The following is a 27,267-nucleotide window of genomic DNA, read 5'->3' as shown; positions in this document are numbered from 1 at the left end:
TAATGTGTCATTATACTACATTGACTATTTGGACCAAGATATTTTCCCCTCCAAATTGCTCCTGTGGTTGCTCATACAAATCAGACAACTTGGCTCTCGGTAGAAAACCAAGTAGAGGCCCTTGTTTGAGAGACAGCACGAGTCCTGTGAAGAAACGGACCCGCCTCACCTCACTTCCCTTCACGTGCTCCTTTGCTGCCGAGTGCTGCACCAGAATGACTTTTATGGGAGCACTCAAGGCTCCAAAATAGCTCAGAAATCCCGGGAATGTTTATATGGGAAATGATTATTTTGTCTCCAAGAAACCAGGGAAACGTTCATTAAATAATTTCTCAGTTCTCCACTTGGTTTTCATAGACGTGGGTTGCATGTCTTCGTGGAGGTGCTTCGTTCCAATTACTGTAACAAGCTCACCTCCATCGGCACACACATACACTCGCGTTTACACATCCTTCAGAGAAATTAAGTTCCCTTTGACCCCTCATCACCTTGCACCTGCCATCTTATTTCCCTGCTCCTTTTCACAAGCAAAACTTCTCCAAAATCCTATCTCCGTAATTTGCCCTTGTCAAGCACCTGAGTGACCATGTTGGCGCATCTGACATTCTCTTGTCTGTCCTCATTTTCCTTGATTTCCCAGCAGCACTCAACACGGTTTAACAAGGTTCTTTCTTAGGAAAGATTTTCCTCCTTGGCTCCTGAGGTCCCACCCTCTGAGGGTCTTTGTTAGCTCCATCCCATCCCTTCCCCCCTTACAGTGTCAGGTGCCTCAGTCTTCAGCCCTGCTCTTTTCCTGCCCTCCCCAAGGGCTCAAATCTTTAAATTCCTCACTTGTAGGATGGTGATGCTCCCCGAACTGACCTCTCCTCTGAGCTTTAGGCTCGCATATCCAACTGCCTACTTGATATCTCCAGTGTCCTGGTTAATTTGTGTCTCAGATTTAACGTATCAAAACCAGAATTCTTAGTTTCACCCCCCACAAACTCATAAACCCATTTTTCTCCAAACTCAGAAGTGACCACCATATTCTCCATTGCTGAAGCAAAGAACCTAGAAGGTATTCTTGACCCCTTCCTACTTTTCATTGTCATATCTTTTTTTTTTTTTTTTTTTTTTTTTTTTTGCGGTACGCGGGCCTCTCACTGTTGTGGCCTCCCCCGTTGTGGAGCACAGGCTCCGGACACGCAGGCTCAGCGGCCATGGCTCACGGGCCCAGCCGCTCCACGGCATGTGGGATCTTCCTGGACCGGGGCACGAACCCGTGTCCCCTGCATCGGCAGGCGGACTCTCAACCACTGCGCCACGAGGGAAGCCCTCATTATCATATCTTAATGCTTCCAATTATGTTTCCAAAACGTATCCCCAATCTATCTCCTTTTCTCAATCTTTACTACTACCACCCCAAACCACTGTCATCTCTCATTTCTCCTATGACAGTGGTCTCCACGTGGGCTTATTGCTTCTAAGCCTTCATTCCTAAAGGGACCACACAGCATAGGGGTTAAGAAGGAGCCTCTGGAGTTAGCCTCTTTGGATTCATATCCACAGCTTACTGTGGCCTCAGGGAGGTGGCTTAAGCTCTAGTGCTGGTTTTGTATGCCTATCTTATTAGTGTCTGTCTCAAAGAGATTAAGTTAATTACATGCGTTAAGTAAGTGTTTAGTATTCTAAACATACCTGGTACTTAGTAGACACTCAATAAATATTAGCAAGAGATAACATCACTAATTCAGTCTGTTCTCCACAGACCAATCATGGTCATCTGCTGCTTAATGCACACGATGGCTTCCATTGCACTGGAGATTAATGTAGGTTTCCTGCCTATAATCCTGCACATGCTCAGACTTCCACCTGCCTTCAGCCTCATCATCAATTCTCTGCCCTCAGCTTTCCCGGCCTCTTCTCAGTTTCCTCAATGCACCAAACTCCTTGTTCCCTCTTCCTGGACTTTTCTCTTCCCTGCCTTTTCCAGGATTGGTTCCTTCTCATTTTTTTGGTCTCAATTCAAATTACCTCTTCAGGACCTTCCATGACAACCTGCCTAATGAAGTACCTTCCTACCTCCTACCCAGTTAGTCTCTATAATATCACCCAGTTTGTTTCATTAACAGTACATCACAATCAAAATTTCTTCTCTATGTGTTTTGTTACTTCTTCATTAACTGTCTCCACCACTAGAATGTGAACTCCTTGAGGACAAGGATCTTAGAGTCTTGGTCATCATTACATTTCTAATATCTTGAAGACTATCTGGCACACAATAGGAAATCAGTAATCATTTGTGGGAAGGATGGATGGATGGATGGATGAATGAGATTCTTACACTTCAACACTGGCAATTGTGTAGTGTCACATTGTATAATACTAAAGCAAAATTAGTGTGGAGCCTTGTAGACTTGTGAATTCTCACTCCAAAAAGATGCCAAAATTAGGTGAAGGAATAGAAGTTCAAATTTTGCTACTGAAAGCCCAGAATGCAAAATTATTTGAATGGCATGCGTTAAATGGTTACTGTGTTGAAGCAAAAACTGGAAACAACTAGAGTTTCTTGCCTCAAATTTTGTGGTCTGTTTATGATGGGATGGCTTCTTTCTAACAGCTTCCTTTGTCTGTTTTTAATTTGAGCATTCCCAGAATTTCTGCTCTTTCCTCTTGGAACAAACATAGGTAGGAAAATTTAGAAAACAGTTAGCTTGTGGTGGTGAGAGAAACAAGGACTTTACAGTCAGACAAACCTGAGTTTGAATCTTTGGGTCCATACCTTAGTAGCTGTGTGGCTGGATTTGTTGACCTCTCTGAGCCTCAGTTTTTCCACCTATAAAAATGAGATATTATTAAAATTATATGATAAAAATTAGTATCCTTGCCACATGATAGCTACTTAATAAATGTTACTTTTCTTACCTACCTACATCCTTTCAGAGCATTGAATGATTTGTAGTAAGAATTTCACAGGGTTCAGATTAACCATGAGTTTAAGCTATCTGTCTCCATTGGACTATCGTAAAAAATGTCAGTGTCTGGAGCAGTAAGACTAGTAACACCTATAACAGTGTCTGGCATGTAGTAGATACTCAGTAAATATTTGTTGAATGGATGAATAAATAGTCTCTAAACACTTTTGTCATTCATGAGAATCAGCTAGATTTCTATGTAGTTTTAAAGTAATGTTTCCTTAAAATAGAAATGATTCTTCCTCCAAATTATGCAACTGAACATTGAACAGCATCAAACCATAACTGAATGTTTCAAGACATTATGGCACAAAACCACGTTTTCTTCTGCCTGATGTTATTTTTAAGTATGTCTTTTGGAATTGTTTAGTTCAGCATTTTGGAAAACAAATGAGCTCTGAGATCTAAATTCAGAAGTGAACCAGAAGTTCTAGAGATGTTTCTTGGACTTTGAAGAAATATTTTATATGTAATCTTTAGGTTACAAGGAAGTTGAAGTAGGAACTTGGTCGTCATAATTGCCACCAAATGTGTTGGATGGCACTGGTTGTTAGACACTTTAGTTAAATATCAGGAAATTATATGACACACACACACTTTGGGCAATCCTAATATTTTAAAATGTGGATTAAAATATATATATATATATACGTGTGTATATATATATTCACTTTGCAAAAAATATTCATTGCTTTCAAAATTTTATCAGAAAAGCATTTCAAAGTAATATGGACAGGATACATTTCCTAAAAATTAAGAAAATAATAATAGTACAGTTAACATCTAACCTTACACTGCATTTTAAAATGAATTCCAGATGGATTTGATATAATAAAAACTGAAATTATAAAAATCTAGAAGAAAGTGTAGGTAATAGTTAATTGATCTTGGAGTTAATAAGAAGGACATTCTAAGCATTAAAGCATTGGAAGAAGTCACAAAGGAAAATATGGAGTGATTTGACAGCTAGAAATTAGAAAAGGTTGGTTGTCAAAAACATTATAAACTAAAAGCAAACAAACTTGGTGAAATATGCCAAAGGGCTATGCCTTTCATATATAAGGATTTTTTACAGATCAATAAGAATTCCTTAACACCTTAATAGAAAAGCTGTCAGAGGACATGAACAATACATAGGATAAATGTAAAAATAAAAGGCCAGCAAACATATGAAGGACATTAAGCCTCACTGATAATTAAATACATGCAAACTAAAACATCAGAAATACACTTTGCATTATTAACTTGGCAAAAATGCAAACAAACTAGTATTCATTATTGGCAGGAATTTAATAAGTAGGATACTCTCATACAATATAATAGGAATATAAATTGCCTCAAATTTCTCGGAAGTCTTAGTAATCCATTTTTAGAGATATGTTCTATGAGAATAAAAATTTTGACAAGAGATTTATCTGTAAAATGTGGTGTTAAAGCAATTTCAATAATAGAAAATTGGAAACATCCTAAAATACCCTACAAGAAGGAATTGATTTTTAGAAACACTGTGTTCCTATTTTAAATAGTTACTTATTTAAAATAATGTTTTTGAGAAATTAAATAAAACACTTTGACACTTTTAAAAACATACCCAAAGAAGAGAGAATACTACAATGAACACCAGTAAGCTGCTTGTCCACTTTATCCAGATTAATAGCAAGATACTGTCATATTTGCTACATCTATCCCTTTTTCTCTTTTACTTTGCTGAAGCATTTTAAAGCATATATCCAGACATCATGTTATTTCATGTTTACCTACATACCTCAGCATGCTTTCTTAAAAAAAATGGACATTTTCTTACATAATCACAGTGCCATTTTCATTACTAACATAACTTAACAAGGAATTTAACATAATTCCTTGGTGCGCTAGAGAACACTGAAACTACTAGCCCTAGTTGTCTCAAAAGTGCCTGTTTGCTTCCTCATGGTATCATTTAACCCAGAGACCAGCAAACTTTTTCTGAAAAGGACCAGCTAGGAAATATTTTCAGCTTTGCTGGCCAGATGATCTCTGTTGTAATTATTCACCTTTGTGCTTGAAAGCCACAGTTGACACTATGTAAAGTATTGGGCTGTGTTCCAATAACATTTGATTTACAAAAGCAGGCAGCTGACAGTATTTGGCCTGCAGGCTGCAGTTTGCCAACCCCTGATTTAACCCATTACTGTTCTCCATCTATTTTATAAGATGGACATTAGTTTTAAAGCTTGATTAGATTCAGGGACAGTTTTTTGTGGCAAGAATGTGGAGAATGCTGTGTGCTTCATCTCACATCCCATCAGAAGGTATATAATGTCTGTTACCCCACTGTCAGCTATGCTAAGAATACTCAGTTGGTACAAATGGGTAAGGCTTGGTCCCTCTACTGCAGACTCTCCATCAGCCTTTTGTCTGATGGTTTCATCCATTATGTTTGTTGCCTAAATCAAGTATTTCATTATAAATAATTGCAAAATACAGTTGACCCTTGAACAACATGCGTTTGAAGTGTGTGGGCCCATTTATACTCAGATATATATATATATATATTTTTTTTTTTTTTTGCGGTACGCGGGCCTCTCACTGCTGTGGCCTCTCCCGTTGCGGAGCACAGGCTCCGGACGCGCAGGCTCAGCGGCCATGGCTCACGGGCCCAGCCGCTCCGCAGCATGTGGGATCCTCCCGGACTGGGGCACGAACCCGTGTCCCCTGCATCGGCAGACGGACTCTCAACCACTGCGCCACCAGGGAAGCCCAATACTCAGATTTTTAAAAATAGAGATATACTACAGTCCTACATGATCCACTGTTTGTTGAATCCTTGGGTATAGAACCACATATGTGGTGGGCCACTGCTAAGTTACACGTGGGTTTTCGACTGCATGGAGGTTAGCACCCCTAACCCGCATGTTGTTCAAGGGTCAACTGTAGTAATTTTCTACTATTCCATCTACTTTCATTAACCAGGATGCTTCTGTAAGGGAGAACTTTCCAATATCAGTGAGCGATTTAAGTTATCCTGAAATACAGTTTGTGCAGTAACATTTTCTACAATCAGGATATATGTTAATCCTTTCTTTCCTTTTAATTGCCAAATTTCAATATAAAGAATTGGCCCCTGGGTCACTTCCAAAGATTTCCAGTGGGTTGGGATTTTGGGGGAGTTGAAAGGGCCTTTCTTTTTTTAGTTTTATTTTATATTACTATGAACTCATAGATCTTTAAAGTATATCCAATGATTATCAGTCATTTGCATTTATTATTCTTTCTGATGCTCAAATTATTCCATCTTTGGCCAGTGGGGCACCCCTTTGTGTTGGCTACTGTTAGTCTTAATAGCTTCTTTCTTTCTAGCCTGACAAATTCCAGGGAGAAATTTTTGATAACAGAGTGATGAAACTATAATGTATGTTGAAATTTTAACAAAACAAAGAGCAAGCAAGCAAGTAAATCATATGTATAAAAAATCAGTGAGAAGTATGCCAAATAGTTAAATATTTTTTCTGGACAGTACAATTATAGGAAAATATTATTCCCCCACTCCTTTTTTTTTTTTTTTTTTACTTCTTTGTACTTTTCTGTAGTCTACATCTTCTGCATTAAAGATTATTACTTTTATAATTTAAAGATCTGTTAAAATTTTAAAACCCAACAGAAGGTTTTCTTTAATTTAGCAAGTTTCTTTAGTGCATTTAAAATAAGATACAAATTATCTTCAAAGATACTTATACACACTTTTTTCAGAATTATAAGTAGAGTCATTTTACAATTATTAACTATATCCTATATTCTCAAAAAGCTTGTAATGTAAAGGGAGAAGAAAATAGATTAAAAATCATGTTTTAACAACCTCCAGACTACAAAATTATATTAGATGTCTGCTTCTCTCATCTGTCTTTATAGACGTTAAAATTTTTTTCCCTTAAAACCAATTTGGAAACTAGTTAGTAGTATATTTCTTACAGCACTTGAGGTGGGCCACAACTTCTGGAGGTTCCTGGATCTGCAAATATTCTTCGGTTATCCTTAATCATATGGGTTGACGTATTCAAAGCAAATAAACAAGAACAAATGAGCGGAAGAACTTATTCCTCAGTATAAATAAAACAGGGCATGTAAATTAGTCTCCTTCAGTGCAGATGGTGATCATTTAGATGTGGCCTCGATGTGGGTCACTTTTACCTGAGATCCACCAGGGGCCATCCTGGACCCAAGTAAATGGGATTTTAAATTGTTGACACTGGAAGGAAATCATCTCATATGGATCCATCCCAAATGGATCACACTGTGTAAAACATGGAAAGTGGTCCTCTTGCGTGTATATATTTTTTAATGAAGTTATACTTACCATGAATAGTAGAGAAAGAAATGTAAAAACTCAACTATGTAAGAGCTGGTGTGGGTGTGTGTTTAAGTGTGTTTTAAAAGAAAAACTCATTTCTCTCCAGTAGAACTGAGAGTCTCCTGCACTCTCTTCCTAAAGCCTTGGTGGAAAGCTTCCCTTATGCTAAAACCAGGCTGAAATGTTCTTACTTTTCTCCATTCTGGAAATCTGAAACAACCCACACTTTTCTGGGTAAATCATTCGGGATTTCTGCCATTTCCTGCCCAGAAACAGTTTCTTCATGGTGTCATATTAGAAATTTTTCTCATTGATAATTTCTTTATACTAACATAACTAATAAAAGCTATAATTCTACAAGACAAATTCAACAGTAAAGGTAGCAGCAAGGAACAGAAGGCACACACAAAGTGTTTAACTGAAGCAGGTTTAATAAATAAATCTCTTTGATATGTGCTGGATCCACATGTAGTTTGGCACATAGTAAGATTAGACATGAACAAGCAAAGAACATCAACTTGGCTCCCTATTAGAATCTTGGAGTAAATGTGAACTAAGAATATTTTGCATTGCATTTTGGAAAGGAATATTATCTTCATCTGTACTGGTGGTCTGCTTCCAGCTCTGATCATGAAGTTAAAAAGGAGGAAGAGGAAAGAGGAGGGAAGGGGCCCTAAACAAGACTTGTTGAAAAAATAACCACTTCTTCAGTGCTGCACAGAGGAAAATACCTCAGGTGCCACAGGTGACCAGCTGACTCTCTGGTACTGAAGCTCTGTTGCTTTTGCTCGGGGCTTACTTTGCATAACCTAAAGTGTGGTCTCTGTAGTAGGAAAATTAATGGCCCTGCCCTTTCCAAAACCAGATTCCTTTGTTAGTGTTGGTCCCGTTAGACAAAACAGGCGAATGCCCCAAGCTTCTCTGATAACTCAGTTTTTCTTGGATATGGATTTGCCTTAACGGACTTAACAGCTTACAGGAACTATGCGCTGGAAGTGATATTTACCAACCCCTTTTACTTACTTATAAGCTCCATCAGTATGGGGGCTGGGTACAGTGCCTGTGGCTGGTTCAGTGCCAGGACTTGTGAAAGACGATGTCTCATATCCCTCTCGTTTCCCCCACAATGTGAAGTGCAGTACCAGACAGTTAAGAGGTGATAAATGAACACTTGTTTACTAGGTAATGATTCAAAAGCTGTACAAGGCACCTGAAGTTAAAGATTTATTTAGGTATTCATCTTCTCAATCCTTGTCCCTGGAGTTATTGGCTGTAAATATTGATGACAGGTGAGGCATACATGCCAGGTGAAAAATTGCTACTGCCTACCCTAAACTGCCACCATTCGGAATAACTTCAGTCCCCAATTTTTAATCAGACCCTAGTACTTAATCCTTGAAATGTCTAGTACTGAAAACATGGCATATCCTCATTCCTTCTTATTTAACTCTGGCAAAGTGATAGTAGAACCAAACAAAACACATTCATTTTCTGTTTACTTAAATTACAATTTCGACAGTGTTTCTCAATACTGGAAATTGTTTAATTTTGTCCCTTTGAGAGTTCTCAAGAAAAAGTACCTTTTAGGGTAGAGAATCTGAAGCATGGATTTCTGTTAATTTGGGCCATCTCTCTTTTAAAAGAAGTAATTTATGGAACTGACTCATAGGGAAATACTTTTAAAGACAATAGGTAATTTTGGATGATTAGACCTCAATCATTTGAGCTTCTCTGCTTTGGGATAGGAATCAGGAACCAGGCTCTCCCAAGGCCATGTGCAGACCTGTTGAACCTTGTAAAAGTGCTGGAATCTGTCTGAGTAATTAGCAACTTTGCACTCAGATTTCTTTGGATTGAAAGGAGCTCAGATTTCTTTGGATTGAAGCGTGGGACATGCAAATGTAGGAGAAAGCCAGGGACAATAGCGAAATAGCTGAGCAGTAGCAGCCAAGAGGAGTCTCATCACAATGATTCAGGGCCAAAGTTTCTTCAATTCAGGAAGAACATAGCACATTTAAAAGATCAACAAAGACAGAAGGTATGAACCGTGCACTAAAAACCATTTACTTCCAGAAACAGACCATTGAGGTCCTATATAGACTAATATGTCCAAAAGTCAAAAAAGATCCAAGAGAAATACATCATTTTACTAGTGCCAAGTTCACTTTGTTCTAGGAACTTAGACATTTCATAATAAAAATTGAAATAAAGGCCAAAAATGAAGCAAAGGCAATTACTTTTTAGATGATTCTAGTCATCTTAATTCAGGCAACCAGTATATTTTATTCAGAACTACTTCTGTTTCTGTCTTCATTCAAGCTATGAAGTTTTAGAATAGCCTTTGATATATGGCAAATTATTTTAGTTCCTTTAATATTTATAAAAGTGTAATAATCCTAAAAGTTATTAGTACTAAATGTCCTTATTCATTTTTTGCCCACTTAGTTACTAAAATAACTCTGACATCAAAATATTTCCATATAATAAAGAATTATTTAGCAGTGAAGATTTACCACTAATTGATTAGTTTGAGTAGACATACTGTTAAGTAATGTTGATCGGCTTTAAATTCCCGTACAGTTCTCACCACAGTATAAATGAATTAACCAACCATTATAAATATTTAATAGATATGGAAAGTATTTATAGGGGTTAGCAATGCGACTTTCCTGTTTGCTTAATAAGCATCTACAGAAATCACTTCATATCATGCATATTATAGTAATGACCGTGGTAGTAATATATAACTTGAAAGTTAAGGGAATATTTTTAATTTGAATATCATTTTTATTTTACCCATTTACCCCAGGCAGCAAGATATCTGACTGATGTATTTTTGGTTGAGTGCATTTGATAATAAAACAGGATCACTGCCTTCTGCTTCCTTGAACTCCTAAAGCCAGCTTTCGCCTCTATCAAACTCTGTTAACCACTTGATGGGCCCAGTAATCAAAAACTGGGTGTGGTCAATAATATTCAAGTAACTTTTTCCTAACACCGACAACCCCAAAGACTTCAAATTAATAATCCTGAATTGCTCTGGCAAACGTTTTATTTACCTACCCCATCAAAAATTTATGGACGATTATGACCCAAAAGTATACTACCTCAGTGTCAAAACAAACTAATTTAGGTTTTGACAACAAGAATGTTACAGAAGTATTTGTGATGCAAAATCTTGTAAGGTTTTGCCTTAAAATATGTTTTATAATAGCTGATTGTTAACACGATTGGCCAGAATATGGAAAATAAAAGGCAAGTCACCCACAGGAGTCAACCCGGGCCTCTTGAGCAGAGTACATGTGTGAGCGCGTGTGGGCATGGCTCACTGCCTGCCCTCCCTTTGCCATCATTGATTTCCTCCCTCCTCATTAAACACTCATTGATTCTTGTCTTCCAGATGACACAGGCTGTCCTAGTAGTCAGTCAGTATCTCCCGTGAAAACGCCCTCGGATGCTGGCAGCAGCCCTGTTGGCTTTTGCCCTGGAAGTGATGAAGACTTTACTAGAAAGAAATTCACAGCTGGAATGGTTGGTGAGGGAAGCATCCAGTCAGCTCGACATAAGAAGGAACCAAAGTCAGGCCTTGTAAAGCCAGGTGAGTGTACGTAAACTCTTCATGTTCTTATTGGAGAAATGTGACTAGAGGGATTTCAAATGAAATTTGAAATGAAACACCTGGATATCAAGGTAGGGAACACTAATGCTGTGCCTAGCACCCAGAAACATCTTTTTTTTTTTTTTTTTTAGTAAAGGAGGTAGAGCATAGAGTGGAATGTTTTCTATACTAGTTGTTAATAATTGAGAATGCATAGTGACATATGTGTCCATTATAAAGACATGTAAAAAAAGGAGGAAATTTGTAGAAATGTTAACTGAATGGTCTAACAGACATTTAAACTATATAATTAAGTCTAGCATAAATTATACTAAGAAATTACTTGGTACCATTTAAAGTGTGCACAAATTGTGAAAAGAACAGGTTGTCTTGATGCACATCTGTAGGGCTGGGCATACTTGCTGACCTAGTTATTTTATTTGCTTTGAAAGATTTAAATATGAATATGATGCTATATATTCAATATATATATATACATAGAATGTTCAATAATTACAAAATAGTAAAAGCTATGAGATGAAATGGAGATTTTTATTACAGTGAATGAGATTCCATGAACATCAGAAAAGGTCAGTTCTCAGAATTTGCAATATATAAGTAAATATTTTCCATCTCAGAAATATATACAGTATATGAACAAATATAGTTTTAGTGAAATTAAAGTTATAACTTGAAAATCAAAGGACCTGAGTATTGGCATTGAGAGACAACCCCTATATTGCATTATTTTCTTCAGTATCACCAGTTGTACTATACATATTAATGAGCCTGAAAAGACAGATTAATGGCTTGCATGAGCCCCATTCCTTACATTTGTCTTCTAATTTTTGTTTGGTGATATCATTATTGTGCAAGGAGCTATAGATGGCTTTATTTCAATGGAGCCAAAGGTTGGTCCTGTGTACGCTTCCATTGGAAGGTCCTGTGTCCTCTTCCATCTCTCTCTGCTTCTGTTCTTCCTGAATAATTGACATGCATAGCATACCTTAATGGATTATTCTTTGTCTTTCTTTTGGTCAACCAAAGAAAATGTTGTTTAGTCTGAGAGCAAAACTTAAACTGTGTGAAGAAGAAATCCTCTGTTTCCTAATAGTTCCTGGTAAATTTTGTCATGATGAATTTGTTAACAGTCCTTTGCTTCGGAAAAATATAAAAAAGAAAGAGAATGATACACAATGGAGAAGACAGCATATAAAAGAGAAAGATGGACATTGTAAAAAAGGTGTTGGCTACCCCCAATATTTAAGACAGAAACAATGAATTAAAGAGTGTCCTGTAATTATAGCCAAGAAATAAACCATTACCTTGTGTACTCAAGAACTAGAACTGCCTTCCTCCCTCCCCCAACTCAATTCTCCTTTTTTTAAATTAAGAAATAATTCATATACCATAAAACTCACCCTCTTAAAATATACATGTCAGTGGTATTTAGTATATTCAAGAGATCATACAAACATCACTACTGTCCAATTTCAGGACATCTTTACCTCCCTCAAAAGAAACCTCATACCCATTAGCAGTCACTGTCCACTTTTCCTTTCTTCCAGCCCTTGGCAACCACCAACCTACCCTCTGTCTGATTTGCCTGTTCTGGACATCTCGTATAAAGGAATCATACAATATGTGGCCTTTTGTGTTCGGCTTCTTTCACTTAGCATAATGTTTTCAAGGTTCATGTATTAGTACTTCATTCTTTTTATGGCTCAATAATATTCTATTGTATGCATATACCACATTTTAAAATAGATCTTTTTTTTTTTTAGCAATTTTGGGTTTACAGAAAAATTGAGCAGGCAGTAACAGAGTTCTTATATCACCCCTCACTACCACTACTTCCAGTTTCCCCTGTTATTAACATCTTGCCTTAGTGTGGTGACAGACCACATTTTGCTTATCCCTTCACAGTTGATGGACATTTGGATTGTTTCCACTTTGGGGCTATCATGAATAATGGTGCCATGAACATCCACATACAGGTTTTTGTGCATGCTTTCAGTTCTCTTGGGTATATACCTAGGAATGAAATTGCTGAATCATACGACAGCTCTATGTTTAACCCTTTGAGGAATTTCCAAACTGTATTCCCAAATGGCTGCACCACTTTACAAACCACCAGCAATGTATAAGGGTTTCAGTTTCTCCACATCTTTACCAACAGTTGTTATGGTCTATCTTTTTGATTATACCCACTCTAGTGAGTGTGAAGTGGTATTTCATTGTGCTTTTGATTTACATTTCCCTGGTGGCTAAAGATGATGAGCATCTTTTCATGTGCTTATTGGCTATTTGTATATCTTCCTTTGAGAAATGTTCTCAATTTTCTTTTAACCTGGGAGCAGTCACCAATGGAGTCTGCTTCTGTAGCATACAGGATGTGAGTTTAAGAGCAGAAGCCCTGTCATCCTCTTTTTGTATTCCTAGCACACAGGGTCCGGTGTGTATCGAGGGCACAATCAACATTGGTTGACCTCAACAGCAAAGGTAGGCTATGGGATTGAGAATATGAAATGCTGCAGGAAAGAATGTCCGCTTCATGGATTGTGAAGAAAAAGTAGATTTTTCTTGTGAAGGTACTGTAGGACTTGAATGCAACCTGAAATTATTTCATTTTTGTTATTCACCACCCCTCCACCGCCTGGCCCCATTCCAAAAACATTTTACAGTGGTGACAATACAAAGAAACAGTGAAAAAAGAGAAAAGTGTGGCGCCCCAAGAACAACCTAAGTTTAAATGGCAGTTAAGGTTATCCTTGCCGTTCCTTGTTTCAGTAATCATAATAAGAATAATCATATCTTAACGAAAGATTTAAAACCCTATGTGTATGTACAGAATCCACCCTGAGCAAGTCTGGTTCCTACAGAAGATACTCACTTGCTAAAGATCAGCTACTTGTCTTGCTGAGAATGTTTAAGCCTTATGCTTTCATGAAGAAAATGCAGACAAAAAGAATAAAAAGGAGGGGGGAGGGAGGGAAGACGGGAGGAAAGGAAACAAGAGTTGTTCTTCATGCTGTTTTGATAATGGATCATTTGAGAATAGTGAAGGCCACAGACCCATACTCCAGAAAAACACGCACAAAATATCACATTACTATTTCTGAGGTTTCATGGGTCTCCTTTATTAGGATTTATGACTCCTACTAGTTTAATGACCCTTGCCCAGAGGCAGAGCCTGAAACAGTGCCTTTGTCAACTGCTTCTGATTTAATTGCTCAGAGGCAAACATATCACCTAAGCAGTGCTGACCACGTGATTTTTTTATTTATTTGCATTTTATCAAGGTCACAGGGGTCCCTAAAGGTTATTCCTTAGTTGCCTGAAATTCCTAATGTCATCACTAAAAACCATTGCTCGAGCTTTTGACTGGGCCCCAATTCTGGACAGTAAGTTCTTTGTATTTAGAACAATCTGCACCGTGACCTATAGTTCTCTGAACTTTCAGCAGAATAAATCTGTCATTCTCATAAATAGGAAGAGAGGAAATCCTGGAACCGAGGCCCCTGGGTGACTGCAAAATTTATAAAATACAGAGACATAATCTGTTAAACCACAAGAAGATACTGCTCTCCAGTTAAAATGTTCCACCTCCTCTGTCCCCAGGTGACCATCTCCCCTCAGCCTAAACTCATCTTCTGCTCTTGATGTGCGCTCTACTTTTTTAAAATAAATCGACTCATTAGGACCAATACCAGTTTATTAAAATAGCAAGCAATTAGTGTCTCTTATACAGATGCTCAAGGGCCCTTTAACATTAACCTGGGCCCATTTTATTTTAGGTACGTTGTTCTAGATTCTGGAAACTGCTGTTCATCTCAGAAAGGAGTTATTGAAATGCCCCTTTGGTCATTCAGTTAAAGAGCTAATAATATTTACTGAGTATCTAATGCAGAAGGAGAAGAGAACTGTGTCACAGGATGCCAGGAAGGGCTCTGAAAGGTGAGCTGAGCACGCCAGCACCTCTCCAGCAGGGTACTGTGGCACGCGCACAGCATGAAAGCCCTGCCTTCCTCCAAGCAGGACTCGTGTTGGAACTTCTTGGAGGCAGTGAGCCTTCTGTCACTTTGGCTTCTATCACTTAATGCCTATGCAGATTTAATTAAAAATTACCACCACAGAGCGGAAGAAAACATCCCTGCAGTTCAGTGGAATAATGGCTTTGCCTTTTTCATGTCAACTCAGCACACATTTAAGGCTGAATCTCCAGAGTGTAATACAATGTCTGTCATCAGGTAGGTGTTCAGCAAGTTCTTCTCTGAGAATAGAGTATACAAGGAATCATGTGTAGTGTGGGGGGAACATGGGAAAGATAAGCAAAGATGACCTCAACATCATCCCTGCTCTTAGGGACCTTATCATTTAAGGCAGAAAACTACAATAAATCTGGGCTGCAGTACAGATTAAAAGGAAGGGAATGGGGCTTCCCTGGTGGCGCAGTGGTTGAGAGTCCACCTGCCGATTCAGGGGACACGGGTTCGTGCCCTGGTCCGGGAAGATCCCACATGCCGTGGGGTGGCTGGGCCCATGAGCCACGGCCGCTGAGCCTGTGCGTCCGCAGCCTGTGCTCCGCAATGGGAGAGGCCACAACAGTGAGAGGCCAGCGTACCGCCAAAAAAAAAAAAAAAAAAAAAGGAAGGGAATGAAGGCATTCTGATTGGGAACTTTTTTTTTTAATAATTAATTTTTATTGGATTCTAGTTGATTTACGATGTTGTGTTAGTTTCCGCTGTACAACAAAGTGAATCAGTTATACATACACATATATGCACTCTTTTTTAGATTCTTTTCCCGTATAGGTCATTACAGATTATTGAGTAGAGTTCCCTGTGTTATACAGTAGGTCCTTATTAGTTATCTATTTTATATATAGTAGTGTGTACACGTTAATCCCAATACTTTTTCAGGGATCTGTGGCGCTACCATTCCTTCTCCCAGGCGCTTTTCCTATATGTAGTTCACAGTCAGTTTTCCTGATGAGATTTTTCTCTCCTAGAAAGGAAAGGCCTAATTGGATTTCTGTGCTAGGACATTAAGTGACATTCCTGGGCCTCCTTTTTTTTTTCTTTTTTCTCTTTGCGGTACGCGGGCCTCTCACCGCTGTGGCCTCTCCCGTTGTGGAGCACAGGCTCCGGACGCGCAGGCTCAGCGGCCATGGCTCACGGGCCCAGCCGCTCCGCGGCATGTGGGATCTTCCCAGACCGGGGCACGAACCCGTGTCCCCTGCATTGGCAGGTGGACTCTCAACCACTGCGCCACCAGGGAAGCCCTGGGCCTCCTTTAATGCTTGATTTTCTACTTGGGGAGCCTCTTATCCCAAAGGAGAAAAAGACCCAGTGTTATTGTTCTACAAATGCAAGTACTAAATCCTTCCTACACAAGGCTTGTGGGAGAGCTGGGGAAAGAATTACACAATTTAAACAAATATTTAGAAAATGTGAAAGGGAGAAAAAAACACCTCCCAGTTAAGGAGATAGGTCAGGAGCAAATGGTTAGGGTCACTATAATTGAAAAGAAACCCACATTTAGAAACTGAAATGTTGAAATCTGCATTTGAAAGATGTCACCTCTGCCATCAGCATTCAGACTAAGTTAGTATTCCCTTGTCATCAGACACCACCCAGGCTTTTGAAATCAGAGACCTGGCCAGATGAACTGTAATAACCTCACAACAACAACAGAGGATGGGTTACTTTAAGAAGACGCTTTCCCACATTCAGAGGCATTTGCTGGAAAACTCTGAAGGTACCAACTGGGTTAATGATTAATCAACACTGGTCCCCTTAGTAGATTGAGGCTCTTTCACACACAGCCGATAGCCTGCAGCTGTTCCCGTGCTTATCACAAGCATTGTCCCTTTCACTTCAAAGTTAGTTCTGTGAAATAAAAGAAACAATTTACAGGATGGGGTGCGGGTGGGACATACATTCTTATAATAACGTGAGCTACAAAGAGGAGACTCACAGCTTACCCAGATTATTTCTTCAGAAAAAAAGTGAGGGGAGGGCAGGGCTGAGGGGACACTTTCTAACCACCGGACTCAGGAGCCCAGTATACTAGGTTCACAGTTCCATACCACCTCTTTATAACTGTGCACTCTTCAACTACTTGTTATCTTCCGGAAACTTGGTATTCCGCATCTGTAAAATGGGTTATTGTGACAATTAAACAGATTAAAGAATGTAAAATGCCCAACATTGGACCTAGCACAAAGTAATTCCTTAGTAAATGTTAAGAATGGTCATCTGTTGCTCTTAAAATAGATATCAGTAATTCCTTGCACTTTGTTTACAGGAAAACCCTTAAAACTATCCACAGAACTTATATGTTTATTTAAAACAGAATTCTAGCAGATCATGTCTCCCAATTCACATAACATGGGTGGGGAGAGTGTTTGCTATAGGAGGGCACTGAAAAGAGCATTAATTGACAGCTGATGGCTTGACAATGAAGAAAGAGATGGGAAGATATGAAAAAGCAGACAAAAGACCACTGAAAAGCATAGAGACCTTCTAAGTGTTTCAGGCTTTAAATGTTTTGTAGCACTTAATGCACTAATTAATGTTCCAGAAATAGACTGAGTCAGTGTGATGGTGGAGTTGGCAGAAGATAATGTGTATGAGGGCAGGAAAATGTCTTGAACGTTTTAGAAATATTTTCATAGAGTGGAAAAATTAAAATTTTAGTGCTAAAAGAGATTTTGGTTAAATGGAAACATGCTGCATTCTTTGGCAAGGGGCAATACTTTTCTAATAGCTTACAGTTTCAATCAAAGTTCTTCCAGCAGCAAAGCCCAGCCTCAAATAAAGGCTTAAGTCTATTTCAGATACTGAAGGTATCTGGAAGAATACATTAAATGTAATTGTGGGCTTGCATGACTCTGAAGTTTGATTAAAAATTGTTTTAGCTAATATTTATTGAGCCCTGACTGTCCCAGGCAAAATTCCAAGGACTTTACTCACTTAATCTTAATATCAGTGTGAGAAAGTGATATCATTATCCCATATTTTACAGACGGAGAAACTGTGGCATAGAGAGGTTAATTCATGCAAGGTCACACAGTTTGTAAATGGATTTTAAACAGGGTAGTCTTGCTTCTAACTCTTAACTACTGCACTGCGTCTAAGGTCTGACTTCAAAGGAATAATTTTAATTATTCCTAATTAATAGGAGAGTGTGACAATTGAGACAGATGTATTGATATAAGACAGGGATTTTTAAAAAATATCTGTAGAGCCCTATAGATTAGCTGATACAGTCCATATATAGATCATGCTGGCTGTTGCTGATAACAGAATCACTGAACCTCAGTGTAACTTCAATGAAATACAGAAGGTTAAACACAGGAGGCTGTTTGGATGCAGGTCAGTAAAATAAACCCTGAGGATGTCAACATCAAAGAAATGTTAAGGTCTTCAGGATTTTCTACTTAATCATGAACTAGTCCTTTCTGTACTTGTCACAATGTTTTATGTGCTGCCCTGCCTGTCGTTAATACTTTCGCCAAAAAAAACAAAACAAAACAAAAAAACTTTCGCAAAGATCATTAGGCTTTGCCAACTTAAACAAGAGCTTTTGCACTGATACCGAAATCGATCTCTGAAACTTTCTTTCACTCTGAGAGAAACAAGGTTCCCCCAGGATACAGCAGAGAATGTTTTCTGGTGAACTATTTCATAGTCTATCCCTTCCCCCCAGCAGAGACCAGACCAGTGAAAAAAAGCTTAAATGTGATGAGGAGACCTGAGTATTTATCTTTATGGCAGGATTACTTACATATTTACTCTCATGCCTTTCTCCCATCTGTGCTTTTGATGATGCACCCAATCAATGTAACAGTGCCAAATGGTCTGCTAATGGCTTTTCCCTAAGAATTAGTGAATTATAATCTTCTTCTTCCCAGAGGCCCTGCCATCCAGATCCCAGGTCTACTAGGATTTATTGCATGTACAGTGTTCTAGCTACCGGTGTGAGAGCCTGCCAGATGCTAAGTGCTCTAATGTGTTGAGAATGAAGCATTATGGGTCTCTCATACATAGCAGACACTCCAGCAGACCACACACCCACCATTAAAGATATTTATCAACTACCAGCATAAGAGAAATAAACCTGGAAACTTCTTTTACACACAAACCTATAAACTAAGAGTTATAAATCATGCAGATACATTCTTTAGGTTGGGCTTTTTTGTGTGTGTGTGTGTCCTAATTGAGAAGAGTTTATTGAAGAGACTGCATACACAGGAATGGGCCTGATAAAGGAAATCCAACAAGGATGGAGATGGTAATGGCTGGAGCCCTTCCCCCATCCTGAAGAGGCCAGAGGAAGGTCGAGATACCCAGGACCCAGAGGGAGAGAATTCCCAGGCTACATGTGAGGGAACCGTGTACTTTGGTAGAGGAACAAAGCACCTGACAAGAAAGGAGGCAGAGGGATAAGTACTCTGACCTCTCTGTCTTCCTCGCCAGTATAATCTGTTGTGTGGCATTTGGGTGGACTGTAGGGTTATTAACAAAAGTTACGTGTTGAGCAAAAGTCATGTAAGTTCATTTGGGTAATTCAATGAATTAAGGTCTTCTACCACCTGAACCTGTATCTGAGAGCAGCCAGGGGACAGCAGCAAGCTACATGAATGCAGCCCATGGTTAAGTGAGGTAAGCTTCAGGAAGCTGGCTGCAATGGGCTTACATTCCAAGATGCATGGACTAGAATGTGGCATTTCAGGAAGGTGACTGCTGTGTAGGAGTCTGAAGGACGGCAACCCTCACTTCACCACGTGTAAGGTTTCTGCTAAACCTCAGTTTGAATCCTGGCTGTACATTGATTGACCAGCGTTCATTCGTTCACTCAACAAGTGTTTATTAAGCATTTAAGCTGTGCTGACACCACTGTTCCAGGCATTCGGGATAGAGGAGTGGAAAAAACGGAAAAGATGCCTGTTCCTTTGGAGCCTGCCTTTAACATGGGGAGATGGCTGATACACACACAAGCAGACAAACAAGATAAGTTCAGATAGTGACAAGTAAAACAAGGTAATGCTATAGACAGTCATGGGTACGGGGCAGGGAGTGTCTGGGGAGACGACAGTTGAGCTGAGAACTTAGTCATATTTCTTCACATTTGGGGAGGGTTTGGGGGGCAGTGGGCAGAGCAGTGACCTAGGAAGGGAGAAGAGTTGTCGCAGGTGAGGTCCGTGTCTTTAGAGCAATGGGAACCTCTGGCCGGTTTTAAGAGAGACGATCTAATGTATATGTTCAAGATCCTTTTGGCTGCTCTGTGGAACTTGGTTTATCAGGAGATGAAACTGGAAGCAGGTACATTAATGAGAAGGCAGTGAAAATAGCAAAGTGTAGGGAAACAGTTATATACAGAGTATAAGGCCCTGCATTTTCCTAATGAGATTAAAAATGTTTTATTGTATTTGCTAACTGGAGTAAACCTTTAGAGATGGATGAAATAGTCAATATCCGATAGGTTTTTTAAATTTATTTTTTTAGTTAAACATACCAATTTATACTCTTATTAATTTAGTAACATTGATCTTGTTATTCATAGTTAATTTAAAAAATGTATTGTCTTGCTCATCGTTCGAGCTACCTTTCAACTCAGCCGTCTTTTCCAGAGCAAATTATCTTCACTTCTGCCCAATTTGTTTAATATCAAGCAGTTTCGAAGTCATGTCTGGTGCTTTTATTGTGTATTGTTTTCAAGCCTACAAGTACTGTGAGGGTATGAGTTAAGTTAATGTAAAAAGAGGCCCCCAAATCCAGAGGTTAAAATTAGACAGAAGTTGATCTGTCTCATAAAACAGTCCATGAGTGTTTGGTTGAGCGAGGCTGGTAGGCGGCTGTGTCAGGTCAGCTGTCCTATACCAGGCAGAAGGAAAGGGGAGAGGGACCGGGGGGTACTCACCCAGTCATTTTAAGGTCAGGGCACAGAAGTGACACATGTCATTTCCAATTATATCCCAAGACATCTTAGTCACCTGGGCACCTATTATTATGGAAGAAGGGGAGAATGAGGTGGACATTGGAGGGCAACGAGCAGGCTGTCACAACACCCATGGACAGCGCGGGACAGCTGGTTTTTCTGTTTTCCTGTAGATGCAATGTAAGTATCCGTCACTACCCAAAGCTATTCAGTTACTGAGTTTAGTTAGCAAAGAATATGTTTTTCAGTCTCTACAACTTAACCATTGACCATTGCTATTTAAATTGATCTTTAAAAGGTTGGAGGAGTCATATGACAGGAATAATTACAAAATCTGGTTTTGAATTTCTTGGCCTTCTTCATTTTAAACAATCCCATCAGTTGATCTCTGAAGGCAGCCCAAACTAGCACCGACTGAGGTCAATTCAGACTGATGTATCTTTTTCAGATGACACTTTTTGTTCAAAGAAGGTAATTATAAGAGAGAGCTCTATAATAAGAGGCTTTGGAACAACTTTAATGTAAGGAGGAAGGTACCTCACCTTGTATTTAGACATTGAATAGGGTGGACCAGGTCACCTGCGGAGCAGTGAGGGGAGGAGGAGTCAGTGGGCAGGAGAGTTTCTTTTGTAAACGTTAGGAAATGTTTTCTCTTTTTTTTATAATATGGAGGAACAATTAATGCTTATCGTTCTCAGGTTGCTGTGAGAATCGTAAAATATGTTAAGTATATAACAGAGTACAGGCCTACCTTAGAGATACTGTGGGTTGGTTCCAGACCACTGCAATAAGGTGAATATTGTGATAAAGTGAGTCACATGAATTTTTTGGTTTCCCAGAGTATATAAAAGTTATACTTACACTATACTGTAGTCTAGTAAATGTGCAATAGCATTATGTCTAAAAAATATACGTATCTTAATTTAAAAATACTTTATGCTGTCAAATGCAAATCATCATCTGACAACTCAGGGTTACCATATGCCTTCAGTTTGTAAAAAAAACACAATGTCTGCAAAGTGCAATAAAGCAAAGCGCAATAAAATGAGATATGCCTGTATATGCATAGAGTAAATACTGCCCAGCACTAAGAAGTAAACATGTACATCCTGTATCTTTGCAAAGATCAGAGTCAGCATCCGGTAAGAAGTTGCGTTTCTAGTTACAGTATTTGCCTAGTCTACAGTATGTGCTCAATAAATGATCATTACCATTATTAAATGAGAAATGAAGAGAGTTTACAAATAGCACAGCTTTAAGGCATTTGAATGTTCGCTCACCATCTTGTGTGCATTGGCCCTAATTTATCATGGATGCCTTCTTAGTTAGAATTATTCTGATACAATGGAGGGCTTTGCTGGAAGTTTGATAAACATGCTTACTTTAAGCAAACTCCTGTTTGGAAGCACTATGCCAACAGTTGTCCTAGGGAGCCCTCGACTCCATTCTCCCCCATCAGAACAATGGATGTCTCCTGTTCCTCTCTCCTGGGAAGCCCTGTGAAGTGCCTTGCATATTTAAATAGCTGGAATTCATGAAGTACACCAAGTATTTTCCTCAAAGCATCACATGCTTGCCATTAAATTTAGGACTGTGTGGGGTTTTGATGTAATTTCTTCCTTGATCTTTCGGCTATAATCATTGTAGAAAGACTCACAGTGTTGCTCCATAATTGTCAAAGGATTAGCCTTGACTGTTGTGTACGCATTTACTTCTGTTTGACAATTTGATGTTTCCTTAAATGCTTTGTGTTCATTCATGAGGGCGATGGTTTCATTTGAAATGCTGCAGTCACCAGGGAGAAGCTCCTGTGCTCTTCCCTGATTGGCCAACCTCCCCTCTGCCTCCTGTTGCTATGGTGCCCAGCGGAGTAACTTCCTTGCCCTGCACAAGTAGGAGGCTCGGTCTCCATGGATACCCCACTCTGAGACTGTACTCCACGGAGAGATGAGCTGAGCTGCACACACTGTATTTCTGCACAAGACATAGCCCAGCCTGTGGTGGGAGGCTGTTTGCAGAGGCAGTGTTTGCCATGAAAGTCTACGGAGCTTACCTTCTAAGTAAGTCATATTAGTCACAGTAAGTAAATAATTATATTGGATCCCAGAGCATATGCTCTTTGTGTATATGTGTGTGTCAAGTTAGTTGTGGTAGGCTAAAAGTGTAGTCTAAAAACAAATTTTCCACTCGCCTTTCAGATATTCTGAATGCAGAATCTGGAACTAAACTTTTAAAAATACACACATATTGTTTTAAATACCCCTTGTCATTTGTGAGTCTGCCATTCGAAGCCAAAGGGAAAAAGACTGATCACGGACGATTACATTTTAGAATGCTCTTCTAACTCTGAGCATTGCATGCTGCATTTGTAAATGCAGAGCTTGGCCTTGCCCAGCGACGTGCTATGGGAATAGATGAGCACAGCCAGAGTTAATGCTAATTGGCACTGCACAGAGTTTGCAGTGGGCCTCTGTGTAGACTGAAACTCAAAGTGTTTATTTTCAAGAGAGATCTTGCTCATGTGCTCATATCTGCCAGTTCACCATGGAAATTATTCAGAGACCATCTCTCTAACCGGTTTTAATTTACTTTTCTCATGTAGCATCCAGTAGAAATTCTAAAAACTCTTCATGTCCGTGGAATTGGGATGTGGAAGAATTTTCTTTTTATTAACTGATTTGCTCTAATACTTCCTCTTTACTGTACATTCCAAGGGCATAAGGGTTGGGTTTGCAATGTTGTAAAACACATGAGTCATCTTAAAGCAATTTTCATGTGCTGGGTAAATGATTAATGCCTGTGGTGTTAAAATTAATTAGTGCAAACAAAAGACTGTGTGTATGGTAACACCAAGTCTAGTTCAATAACTTGAAAACTGTGTAAAATCAGATTTTCAGGCTGTCCACAGAAGGTAGCTGGCATCTAGCAGCTCTAAACAAAAAGCAGAACATGTACTGTATTGGTATAAAGAGAGATTCATTTTTAATCGTATAAAAGAGGGAGCACAGAGTATTACACTAGATTGTAAATGTCTCTTATTTTCTGTACTCATGACTGACCATTCATGCAAAGGACAACCAGTGTAATGTCATCTCTTCCAACTGTTAGTCATGGCTCAATTTTAATTGCCCCAAATGGTGAAAAGGTATCACCCTTTGAGGATGTGAACGTACTGGTGTCTCCTCTGGCTCTGACTTTGTCACTGAGGTCGAGCTTTAGGTCATTGCCTTAATATTTTATAAATATAATTTCCACCCATCAAAGGGGCAGCAGACAAATAAAGGTGCATGATGAACTCTGTAGTGATCATGGTTTTGGAGACCTGGAAACAATGTCGATGACACTTTCTCCAAAGTGTTTCACCTCATGAGTATTAGAAGGCTCCATTTCCCTTTTTCAATGTGTCTGTGATAAATTCTCCTGCCCATCTCTGAAAACCAGCATTGTATGGGATTTTTTTCCACCTCAAAATATCGGAATTTCCTCTCTGTTTCCTAATCTGTATAATGGAATAATAATAGTACCTATGACACAAGGCTGCTTTGAAAATTCAGTGACATCATCAATGGCACATGACATACACTAAATAGTCACTGCTGTTGTATTATGATTACTGTAAGAATCATCGTCATCATTTTCACAATGCCTTGTAGTTAAGGGAGGCTGTAGTGAATCACTTGAACAATTCTTTGGTTTGATTCTATTCAGCCTATCAAATTTCCTAGCAAATACTTACTAAGAACCTAACTGTGTGCTTGGTTTTCTGATGGGAATTATGACATTCAATGTACTTGAAAATGTAGACAACAGAACAAAACGTGAAATATGCAGTAGGTTTCTCTTTTCAAATGTGTGGCTTTCTGTTTTCGTTAAATGGCTATATCTATATCTACATAATAAAATGTTTGCCAATTCGTTTTGCTGCCAGTGATGGATATGTAGGATTCCACAATGGCTATAAGCTAAAATGGGCTGGGCCATAGCATAAGTCTAGTTAATATTTATAACTTGAATTAAATATGTGACATTTAAAAACCTAGGTTCAAATTCTAAGCCCACTTCCTTTCCTGAAAGGATTTCCGTTCAGAGTGCAGTAAATGACATATTTTGAATGAGAGCAGTTTCATTAAGTTGAAGGTTTGGGGAATGATGGGAAAGGAAGAGATGCGAAATGATTGATTAATCTGTATAAAAATAGGTTCCATGCTGGGATTTTTTCCTTTTGCACTAATCCTGTGTGACATCTGAACCAAAAAAATATAAAACCAATGCCATATGTGCAGAGCCTGCTGGTGCTGATTTTAAAACGTATGAAGAGTTGACCCAGATAATATTTTGCAGCTTTATTTTCATTATAATGTCATTTTCAGTTTCCATTTCTTCTTTCTGGCATGTTCTCTTCCTTCCATCTGTTTGCCCTGGAAAGAATGTGGCAAGTGGAACAAGGGCTATACCAATTTGCTTGAATGGAAAAAAGGGGAGGACATTTGTAGGATGCAATTTAAAATGAGGTCTCTAGAGGTTGGGAACTTGGGACTCACTGTATGCCCAAACATAGAGCTAAATATATTTTGCTAAACACGATTTCAGCTGCAATATCACTCAGATAATCAAGCTAGAACAAGCCTTCTCTTGCAATGTTTCAAGGCAAGAATTAAATCCATAGCAATATCCCCACTAGCACGGTGACCTTTTATCTATATGATACTGGTCCGTGACCAAAATAATGACCCACTTCCTTTTCCATTGTTATTAATCAGACAGGCACATGCTCTGACAGTGCACAATTTGTCACGTGTTTGTTAGGTGCTTGGTGCTGCTGTCATGAGCTGGGGATCACATCCTTTTGTTGACATCTGAGGAGCATTCTGAGGTCTCAGTTGACAGTTCTATTTGCCTAGTCCTTTTGCATCTGAAGGAGTTCGTGGCGGTTTCAGAGGGAAGGACGTTCCCTTGTCTTGTGTGGCAGCAACGTTATTCAGAGAAACTGGATCTTCCTGCATCTTTGGCTTCTTGTGCTCACCCCTGTGGCTGAGATATGCAGGCTCTGCAAGCCTCTGCCAGGAAGATCTCATTTCTGCCCAGGCGACTGGCAGGCCTGACTGTTCTTGAGAGATGGAGGCTGTGCCTGAACCTGATACTGGGTTACTGCCTGACATCCAATGTTTTTCCCCTTAGCGTTTGTGGAAGAAGCGAAGGATCCAAGCTGAGAAACCTTAGTGCGTAGAGAGCAGTGGTTCAGGATCCGTGGGCGGTGCTGTGGTCTTCCACACTGCCGAGCCCAGCTTATCATGGACGATGAAGGGGTTTTGTCTGTGCAAAGCTGGGCATTCTTGAGTCTTGGATGGGATTCGCCAGTTTAGCGTTTCCACCCTTCCTTTTCTCTTCAGTCTCAGCCACCACTTAACAGACCTGAACCCAGTAATGCTACTCATTTGTTTTGTCTTGTTTTTTTAACATCTTTATTGGAGTGTAATTGCTTTACATTGTTGTGTTAGTTGCTGCCGTATAACAAAGTGAATCAGCTATACGTATACATGTATCTCCATATCTCCTCCCTCTTGCATCTCCCTCCCACCCTCCCTATCCCACCCCTCTAGGTGGTCACAAAGCACCGAGCTGATCTCCCTGTGCTATGCAGCTGCTTCCCACTAGCTATCTATTTTACATTTGGAAGTGTATATATGTCCATGCCACTCTCTCACTTCGTCCCAGCTTACCCTTCCCCTCCCCGTGTCCTCAAGTCCATTCTCTACATCTGCGTATTTACTCCTGTCCTGCCCCTAGGTTCTTCAGAACCATTTTTTTTAGATTCCATATATATGTGTTAGCATACGGTATTTGCTTTTCTCTTTCTGACTTACTTCACTCTGTATAACAGACTCTAGGTCCATCCACCTCACTACAAATAGCTTTATGGCTGAGTAATATTCCATTGTATATATGTGCCACATCTTCTTTATCCATTCATCTGTTGATGGACACTTAGGTTGCTTCCATGTCCTGGCTATTGTAAATAGTGCTGCAAAGAACATTGTGGTACATGACTCTTTTTGAATTATGGTTTTCTCAGGGTATATGCCCAGTAGTGGAATTGCTGGGTCATATGGTAGTTCTATTTTTAGTTTTTTAAGGAACCTCCATATTGTTCTCCATAGTGGTTGTATCAAGTTACATTCCCACCAACAGTGCAGGAGGGTTCCCTTTTCCCCACACCCTCTCCAGCAATTATTGTCTGTAGATTTTTTGATGTTGGCCATTCTGACCGGTGTGAGATGATATCTCATTGTAGTTTTGATTTGCATTTCTCTAATGATTAATGATGTTGAGCATCCTTTCATGTGTTTGTTGGCAGTCTGTATATCTTCTTTGGAGAAATGTCTGTTTAGGTCTTCTGCCCATTTTTGGATTGGGTTGTTTGTTTTTTTTTTGATACTGAGCTG

At 39.2% G+C, this 27,267-nt stretch overlaps 1 protein-coding gene across 3 annotated transcripts in view; it reads left to right on the top strand.

The window, feature by feature from the left end:
• The window catches only part of SYBU (syntabulin), a 71,145-nt gene that overhangs the window by 12,369 nt on the left and 31,509 nt on the right, over positions 1-27,267 (top strand). For 2 of the 3 annotated variants that reach the window (XM_060115794.1, XM_060115793.1), the window contains exon 3: positions 10,682-10,879. In XM_060115794.1, the coding sequence (XP_059971777.1) occupies positions 10,682-10,879 (198 nt within the window). Of the gene's footprint in view, positions 1-10,681; positions 10,880-13,321; positions 13,382-27,267 lie in introns of all 3 variants that reach the window. The other variant, XM_060115795.1, reaches the window with a different exon arrangement.

Source organism: Mesoplodon densirostris, chromosome 13 (genome assembly GCF_025265405.1).
Source record: "Mesoplodon densirostris isolate mMesDen1 chromosome 13, mMesDen1 primary haplotype, whole genome shotgun sequence".
NCBI classification, from domain to species: domain Eukaryota; kingdom Metazoa; phylum Chordata; class Mammalia; order Artiodactyla; family Ziphiidae; genus Mesoplodon; species Mesoplodon densirostris.
The sequence above is the reverse complement of the archived record's forward strand: the minus strand, read 5'-3'. Positions and strand labels throughout refer to the sequence as shown.